Source organism: Cucurbita maxima, unplaced genomic scaffold, assembly GCF_002738345.1.
Source record: "Cucurbita maxima cultivar Rimu unplaced genomic scaffold, Cmax_1.0 Cma_Scf00002, whole genome shotgun sequence".
Classification (NCBI taxonomy): Eukaryota; Viridiplantae; Streptophyta; class Magnoliopsida; order Cucurbitales; family Cucurbitaceae; genus Cucurbita; species Cucurbita maxima.
Genome location: NW_019272018.1, coordinates 5,442,998 through 5,452,707, shown reverse-complemented (window position 1 = coordinate 5,452,707; position 9,710 = coordinate 5,442,998). Strand labels below are relative to the sequence as shown.

Here is a 9,710-nt window from a genome sequence, read left to right as displayed (position 1 = left end):
GGGGGGGGGGGGGGGAGTGTAGTGATTGAAAAGCAGATCTGTTGATGTGTGAGCCACCGGAGAAGGTTGAAGAGAAAGAAAAGGCTAGAGGAGAGACTTCCACTATAGTATGATAGCATAAAGTTAGTGGAGGAACTATTGTATTGTTGTCCAATGCTGCTTGGTTGGTTGATGCACTCTGATTTTAGTCAAATATGGTTGGGAAATTGACAGGACTTGTCACAAGACGACCTTAGAACTTGAATTAGCTTCCAAAGCTCAAATTAAAACCCAATAGGATGAAGGCAGCCATCGGAGAGGAAAGTTGATGGAAGTTTGGCCTTTTTGGCCAAGGGGCAAAGCAACAGGCCATCTGCAAAGCTTGTCCATTGTGTGCGTTTTATGGCGTGGGAACTTGCGGTGGTGCCCTTTGAGGACTGTGATTCATTTTCTTCCATCTGGAAGGTTTGTTTACATTTTACATTTTTATGCATGTCCTTTGATTAGCTTTTATATTGAATGAAAAGCAAGACAAGTGTCAGTTTTGTCTAGATTTTACAAATGGTATCGATTTGAACAATGTTCTCGAGGTTGGAATTGCTTCAATGTTAAGAACACATTTGATGATTAAATGGTATCCATTGGATTTATAGTGTTCAAGAAAATTCTACCAGGTCACTTCCAGAGAAATGGAATGAAATGGAATTGAAGAGTCTCAATCATAGACATTTGATTGATCAACCAAGCTGTGATAATAACATTTCTAACCAAAATTTCTATTCAAATGTGTCTCTAATAACAACAGGGTAGAACAAAGTCGATTGTTATTTGTTTCCATTCTACTCAATTGTTTGATTAATAAGTTCTGATGGTTATTTTCACGATTTGAGCTACGAGCTACTATATATTGATGGTCACAAAAAAAAAAAGATCACTACATATTACTTAAAATATAACTGTGAGACTTTAGTGGATGTAAAAACTATTTTATTAACTTCGAGGACTTTCCTTTATCAGTTGTCTATGAACCTTCTCTTTTTATTGACGGTTCATCTCTCAAACAATAGTTTTCAACAAAATACCTTATTTGTTAATAAAAGAAATGCATGATTTCTTGCTTGATTCCATAAATACTTCACCAAATTCGAACTTTGGGAAGAATATAACGTTTTAGCCCTTCTAAAGCTATGCCCACATTAGCCACTAAGTATTGACTTGTTTGAATGGATCATTTTTTTTTCAATTTTCATAGGCTTTGCCCACTCCGTACAAAAACCCAAGAAATTATTATAGCTCTCAATGCACCTGTTCGGAATCATCCATTATTTTTGGTACTTTTTTCTTCATTCTCATGTAACGCTTGTATTTTACAAACAAAACTAGTCTAATATGCAAATTGGTTGATCCACAAAGCAAAAATGAAAAGTAGTTTCTATTCTAGTGATCGTCAGGGAGCCCTCTATGAACCAATTTGAGTGCAAAAACACGGACGTTGTCTTTTCTGTAATATAAAAGAAAAAAGTTAATAAAAACGCATAATTTTGAAATAGATGAATCTCGGATTCTGAGTGATAAGAAGCAGAGGAGAAGCATTTTCACAACTGGGTTTATCATTCAGAGGAACTGGCAGATTGCACGCTTCTTTTGGTTAGTTTAATCTCTCCCTCTTTACTTTAACAATCGGGAACAAAACGTAGCATCATGTTGTGGTTCAACTTTTCTTGCCCTCTTTAATTGCAGGTTGCTTGTGTTCAAACTTCATTTCTTATTGAATCGATTTTTAGCAGTGTTTGAGTATATAACTCACCAACTGATAGGAGATTGTTATCAAATGTCCTGTTAAGATAGATTTTCTGGTGTGGTTTTTGTAGTCGACGGAAACTTGAGAATTACATGCCGCAGTCTAGTTTTTGATCCCATGGGTTAAGATTTAAACTAGAAGGTTCTATGAGAGGATGATATAAATTTGCACAATAATTGTTTTCCAAGTTGCTCGATATTGTGAAGTTGGATGCACGATTATTATTTGTTGAGTATGAAAATTTAGGGTTAAATGTTTTGGAGTTGGGAAGAATATGGACCGAATAGACAGATTTTGGAGAGTTCCAAGGGGAGACTTTCATTTACCGTCGTGTTATTGGCTATGTTAGTTTGTAGGGCTTCCAATCAGAAGGAAGATTGAGACGGCAATTGAGTTCTAATTCGATTTGTCCCCTTTTTTTTAAGAAAACTTGAAGAAATCTTTGAGACCCTGTCGATGGATTATAAATTAAATGGGATCCACAGTTCAATTTCTCAAGAAAGGCATGCTGTCTCTTGTCTGTCCGAAAGAATATACTGATGCTAGATAAATGATCGGATAAGCTCCACAGTTCTAGCAAATCTTGTTTTAGTTCTCGTAATATCTAATGTTGTGTCTGCTCTTGAAATTCACAGATGTGCCCCCATTGTGATGAATTCTTTCATGATGGCTGCAGAAAAGCTGGACAAATCATAGAGGAAAAGAAGAATGATGGTGGCTTGCGCTGCTTAAATTTTCCAAGGGCTTTTTCCCAGATATCAACTATTAGTATGATGCCTGGAGGTTCAAAATCTAATGTAGTATATAAGAGAAAGAAACTGCGTGGCAATTCTGATTCCAGGTTGCTGGCTAATGGGACAGATTGTTGTTCTTTGATTAGTTGTGATGGTCATTTGATAGAAGACAAAGAGCAGGCTACGACTTCTCGACATATCCACAAGAGTGAAATTGTTGGAAATGTTATCCCTCCTCGTCCTGTTTGCGATGGAAAAGCTCAAGTTTCAGGACTAGAATCAATCAATGGTTGTACCATTGGGGAGGGGCATGGTTCTGATGAAACACTTAACAATAACCTGCAAAAAAGTTTGGAGGTTGACAGCATAAATGATAGCTGCTCCTCATCAAAGTCAAACATGGAACGTGTTTCAACTTCCTTGAAGGTTGAAGTGGACGACACAGGTGAGTGCTCGTCTTCTAGTATTCGAGTCATGGAGGATATGGTCGAGGATATATCAGGAAGAGATCTATGCATTTCTATCCTTAGAAGCAACGGGCTTCTATCTTCTATGGCTCATGCTTCTGAGCAAGAAAGTGATTTAAGAAGCGAAAACAATTGTTTTCGATTGTGCAAAACTTGTGGCTCTTCAGATTCAGCCTTGAAGATGTTAATTTGTGATCATTGTGAAGATGCATTTCACGTCTTATGTGGCAATCATCGCATGAAGAAAGTGTCAAATGATGAGTGGTATTGCAACTCATGTTTGAAGAAGAAACATAAAATTTTGAACGAAGCAATTACCAAGAAATTGGCAAACATCTCAAGTAGAAATGGATCTTCTAAGAGTGAATCGAACTCCATAGCATTAATGTTAACTGATACAGAACCTTATACAACTGGTGTTCGGATTGGCAAAGGGTTTCAAGCCGAAGTTCCAGATTGGTCTGGCACGATTTCTGAGTATGTTATTTTCTTTAATTATATATTTCATCTTCATGCAAATATGAAATGAATGGCTTTTTTCAGTGAGCATTTTAGGGAAAAGGATGATATTTTTTTTTAATAAAAGAATAAAATTTGCGTTTAACTTGAGAAGTATTGAGTGAAAGGTAGAAGTAATTGTTGCCCATAGGCCATGACAATCCCTATCAATCATAATGCTTTCGTGAAAGGATAGGCAATTATAAAGCGATCCTTTGGGGTCTTGTGGAATATTTAGCTTGAGTGAAATAGGAAAGTTTTAAGATGCGTGGAGAATTCTTAGAGTGAGGTTTGGGTCGATGCCTATTTTTTGGTTTTTCATTTAAAAAAAATAAACCTGGTTTTGATCATAAATGATCTGTTGGAGGATTATTTTTTGTTATATCATTAGCGTTCGGGCCAATTTAAGTGCACCTTGAGTGTTCTCCTAGACAATTTGTCTAACTTTAATACGTTTAGTTGTTATAAAACTCATAGGGTTATAGTATTCTTGATTGGTGGTTACCATGGTGTTTGAACCCATTCTCTGAAAATATTATACTTTTTCACCTGCTCCAATGGGTGATAATCGATTCAATGCTTTGGGCAAAACCCATTCTTAGGGTCCCAAATACTCAACTGCGGAACTCTGCCTTTATCAGGCGGCAGCAGCCCCACCTCTACAGCCACAACATGCCTAAGCCCTTTGCATTTGTTTTCAGCTTGATATGGACTTGAACTTGAGATTGTCATACCACTCACAAGCAAGACCGTCGAAGGAAGGGGGAAATTGTCTCAATGGAAAGGACTCACTTTGTGGTAATGTCCCAAGAAACGGAATGAAATGAGATAAGACAATTAGATATCTATCACGTAATCACAAGGACCCAATTGCACGGTGGTTGAAGTGATGTGGATGATAAATTTAGAAAGAAGATGACGCTTGAAGTATTTCATATCTCCTTAATTGGTCCATTGCAAGCCTCTGTAATTGCTGGAACCTGGGTTAAGCTTCATTAGAGCCTTCCTTTGGTTCATTTGGATGGAAAATCAGTTCTATTTTTAGGACAATATATTGACTATGGAAGTGTCCTACTTTGTCTTACTTGAGAAATGCCCTGGGTGGAAGCCTTAAAAAGGTAGCTTTGGAACCTTATTCAAGAAAGGATGGTAAAAAAGTTGGGGAAGTGGATCTATTTTATTATCATAAGGTGGCTGACTAACACCATTCTGAGTTATTCTATTTAGCCGACTCACTCATTTCATGTTCATTTGTTTTGGATCCCAAGGAATGCGGCATTTATGATATTGAAAGAGAGGCTTTCCTTTCTTTAGGAAAGAAACAAGAAAAGAATCTCTAGTATTCTTGTTAAGAAACATATTTCTCCTTATTTGTAACACTAGCTAGTTGGATCTAAGAGCCCTTGTAAGAGTTCACAAATGCTAAAACCCCCAAGTCAGGTTGATTTCATTCCAAATGATTGCATCTTTGGAAAATTCGATTTAACAATCTTATTGAAAAATAAGACTTTTAGATCTAAAATATCCAAGAACCTCAAAATGATAAGGGATCAACCCAAGGAAAAGTAAGGTCCGGATTACCTTATTGATCAAATTTCTCAAGGCAAGAAAACTTCTTTGAGATTTGAATCATTCCACAAGCTAGATGATCAGCTAGATTGATCATGTCAAGCTTGAATGATTCCAAGTATGCAACATAATCTGCATAGCATTACAAAGAAACTTAACCCTTGGCTAAAAGAAAGCACGAATGCTCTTTTTACTACATTTTCCAAGTCTACATACAAAGATAATATATATGACTTTATATAGCCTCAAAAGAAAACTCTTGACCTTCTCTGAGACATTTAAAGAGTGGTAGCTTTCATATTTTATGACCATAATTAGCCACTATGTAAATGTAACCTTAAAGTAAATAATAAGTCTTAAAATACTTTAATGAAATACCATAACTCTAGATTATTATCCTCCCAAAATTTATAAACATTCAAGAATAAATGAAGCTTGATTCTTCTTTAATATGACATGAATTGCAACTCGAGTTTATCTTGGGGCAATTTGAACAATATTTTTTCACATCTTCCTTGAAGTTCATATTACATGATTGAGATGTATCGGTTCATATCAACTCATCTCAAATGATTTGTAGAGATATTCAAAAACCTTCTTCCCCTTTCTCCATAGACATCTGTTTGAAGATGATATTAAAAACAAAGGGTTTTAGCCTTTCTTTTTAACCTTCAGCCTGAGATAATTTCAGGAAAAACAATCGTGATACCTTTGTGGAAGCACCTGCTCAAGTTAAACAAGTTCCAATTCTGAACCCACACCAGTCACCAAAAAACCAGCTAATAAAAGATGGTCTATCATCTACGGGCTCATCACTCCCAAGGCAATTTGGATTGGATTGAGGACAAAGCATATGGTGTAGGTTCTTTTGTAGCTTTTATTGGGTGTTCATGCTTCGGTATGCTAAGGTTCACGAAAGAACTTGACTTTTCAGGAGTTTTTTCTCCTAAAGTCGTCCCTCCAATTCGGCCTCAGTTAAAAAGAATCAATGTTGCTGATTTAACTGTGAATTCCTCTCGAGTCTTTGGCCGAAGCAGCCTATCCTCCTCCTGGTTTTGGGGGAAAACACCTAATCTGCTAATTAGCACCATCCATTCTGCGAATTCGTCCTTTTTCATATTCATTCTCAATTATAGATTCCAAACATAGAAACATGGGTCCCCAGCATCATGAATAGTCTTCCCTTTTTATTTCATCCCTTTTTGGCATAGCCTTTCTTGCGTCAAAGCTAGGCTGAAGAAGTATAGGTTTTTGTTATTTTATTTTTGCGCATGCTTTTGCTGGTCTTCTTGGGACAAGAATTCGTTTCATTACTTATGCCATTTGTGAGTCTTTACACTAGCATAGTCAATAGTTGTAAAACTACATGATTTATTAGTGGACTAAGTCTATGATTACTTACCCAAGATACTTCTTTGTGGTGGATTCTTACATTAGTTATTGGTTGGAACATTAGTCTTGTGAGAACGGCTGAGGTGCATAATGGCTCAAGATATCTTGAACTTGAACCTTCATAGTTATCTCAAAGAGAACAGTGAAGAAAACAAAAATATTGGTTACAGTAGAACCTTTATTTTGACATGATAAGGAGAAAGTGTGCATCATTTATTTTTAAATCAGTTCATATTTCTTCCTTTTCCTTTAAGCATTTATTTCTTTTGGGCTGATGTAGTGATACTGATGCCACCGCTGAGCCACTGGAAATGGATCCTTCAGGGTCTTTTCTTATGCATGTAAGATCTACTTGCTTCTGTTAGTTTTCATTCAGTAACAAAGTTTGTAAATCAATGAAAAATAGTGATGTGACTTTCTACTTCCCGTCCAATAAAATAATAGGAGCAGAGTACCAATAAACCTTGTAGATTGAGCGCTATTGGAAATTGGCTTCAATGTCAACAAGTTATAGATGGAGTGGGTGGTGTTAATGGAGTCATATGTGGCAAGTGGCGCAGGTAAGGAAAATGATATATCTTATGCTGCACTCTCAGTGTCTGTCTATCTCTAACTACTATCTTGTTTTCATTTCAGAACTTAATATCTGTTCTAGATGATCTCAATTGCCAGTACATTAACACGTTCACTTGTTTCTACTCAACTTATTCCATGGAACTTTGCGATCAGAAACGATACTTATTAAGCAAAATATTATTGAATGTCAAATTGAGGCAGGATTAATATCCTGTTTATTTATTTAGTTTTTCCTTCTTTTACAAAAGATTAAAGTTTTTGTTTTGTTTTAGGTTGTTGTGTTCTTCTCGTAGCTAATTGTTCAAATTAATTTCTTTGTTTTCCAGGAAACCAACTTTATGCTCTTGTTTATTCACTTATTTGTCGTCATAGTGTTCCAATCTTCTAAGTTAGGGGATGAAATCTTCATCTAGTTCAGTTTTTTTCATCATTATCTTGATTGTTGTTCATGATTTTGAATCTTTTGTTAATTTTGTGAACATTCCAAATCAAGAGTTACAATTTATTTTTTATTTTAAACTTGGCATCATAGGGCTCCTCTTTTTGAAGTCCAAACTGATGACTGGGAATGCTTCTGCTCCATCCTCTGGGATCCAGCACATGCTGATTGTGCTGTACCTCAGGTGAAATGACCTCAATACTGGATCTCTCTCTTCTTTTATCTCGTGTACACAATTCTTAGACTCAACGTTCTTTTAGAGGTTCCCGTTATTTTCAAACAGCCATTGTGAACTCTCGGATGCTCATTCAATGTTCATTGTGCACCATATAGGCTCCCAATATCTCAAGATGCCTATGGGAGGGGCATTTGATGACCTTTTTTTGGTCATCTTCTCAACCCATGTAGTTTTAAGATTCACATAGATTACTTATAGTGGCCACCTACGTAATACATTAAAAATCCTGCATGACGATTAAATATAATAGGGTAAGACAATTGTTCCATGAGATTAGTTAAGATTTCCATCTAAATTTTGCATTCTTGCAAAGATAAGATATCTTAAAGTGAACATAAAGATCAATGCACCAGCGTGGAGAATTAGGTAACACATGTAGATGAATAGCTTTTTCTCATGTAGAGATCTAGGAAAGTTTTGTAATTTCTTGTTCAATGACTTTGTTTTTTTTTTTTTCTTTTATAGAAGCCAAGCTTTTATAGAGGGGGAAAAACATAAGGGGTATACAAAACCTGCTAAAAAAAAATGGAGCCAAAACAACCCCTAAAGTCCTAACTAGATTAGTTCAATGCGTTGTTTATAAGTAGTTCTTAGTTTGTTGAACTATTCCTCTATCAATAGAGAATTTGGACTTTGTTATTCGTTAATCATAATAACCAAATTCATTTATGAGTCATTTCTCTTTGAGAGAGCTTTAGGCTCCATTATATTCTCATGTGCAATCATTTGGATTGTGTCGTAAAAAAAATCATAGGAGTTGTAATGAATATTATTAAAGTAATTCCTTTTACAAAATTGCAGGAATTGGAAACAGGTCAAGTTTTAAAGCAGTTGAAGTACATTGAAATGGTACTGTCATTTCTCTACATACCAGTCACTACACTATATGTGCTTTTACTGTGGATTTCTTTTTAGTTAACCCTTCATGTATTCTCTTTAGGCTTTTGATTGCCCTCGTGGTTTTCCATTGATATTCACTAAGAAGTTCTGAGAGCCCAAATTACCATTAATATTAGAAGCTTTCCATTTTAGTATAGAACTCTTCTTCATTAACACCGAGTTAGGAAATCACAATTTATATGGCTATAAGCCTTCTACAAATCAATTTTGACAACCACACAATCTTGCCGTCTTGCTTTCTATTCCCAATTTATTCGGTCTAGCAGCACATAGTTCGCATCCAAATTGATTAATATATAATCCCACGCCCTGATGGGGTTGATGTTAATTAAAAGTTACTGAAAGTGTACACCGGAGGACGATCCTTCTCAAAAAGACCTAACTTAAAACCCTTCCAACCTACTCTGTGTAACCATTCCATCAAAACACAGTCAATGACTAATATGTTTTTCTAACGTCCTAATATTTTCCTGTTATCATTCCTAACATAATCTTTTGAAAATTCTGAAAGTGGTTCCATCCACATCTTTTCCCATCTTTCGTCTCTTTGGTTCTGATAATGTTAATTCTTCTCTCTGGCTTTGTAGTTGAGGCCTCGTTTAGCTTCCAAAAGACGGAAATTGGATGAGACCAGGAGCAGAAGTGATGTGCAGAACCTTATAGAGAATACAGAACACAAAACTTGATATGGTGAGAACTGCTTGATAGTATTCAAGTGTCCGTAACTCCATATCTTACAAAATCAAGTCATTCAGATTAAAATTAGTCTTATTCTCTACTTTAAGAAGCATTGTAATAGTAATATCTTGTATGATGCAAATGAAGGACTAAATATGATGTGTTTGAGATTTTTTTTGTCCTCTTCTCCTGGAAAACGTCTGTCAAGAGAAAATGGGTAGATGGTAATTGCTTTTTGTTGGTGAGGAGTAGAGAAATGAAATTGGAATAGTTCATGATCTTTTACATTTCCCTATTTGTTTTCTTTTCTGAAGTTTGATTCAACACTGATAGCTAGCAAAATACTTTAACGATATCGTTTATTTCCATCTGTTTCTACCTAGGAAAAAAAAAAAAAAAGTATAGCTTCGTGGGCTTTGGGATATGATATGATTTTGAG

General features: G+C 35.7%; 1 protein-coding gene across 2 annotated transcripts; it reads left to right on the top strand.

Annotated features, from left to right (window-relative positions):
• Positions 1-1,303: 1,303 nt before the first annotated feature.
• Positions 1,304-9,654, top strand: LOC111472812. 2 transcript variants are annotated; one of them, XM_023118436.1, is made up of 7 exons: positions 1,304-1,626; positions 2,416-3,458; positions 6,721-6,781; positions 6,885-7,000; positions 7,549-7,639; positions 8,495-8,542; positions 9,181-9,654. In XM_023118436.1, the coding sequence occupies exons 2-7, from the start codon at positions 2,416-2,418 to the stop codon at positions 9,277-9,279; spliced, it is 1,458 nt and encodes a 485-aa protein (XP_022974204.1). In that variant the 5' UTR covers positions 1,304-1,626; the 3' UTR covers positions 9,280-9,654. The 2 variants fall into 2 exon arrangements, with proteins under 2 accessions (XP_022974204.1, XP_022974206.1); XM_023118438.1 differs by having other exon boundaries at positions 1,305-1,626; positions 2,457-3,458.
• Positions 9,655-9,710: the final 56 nt, after the last annotated feature.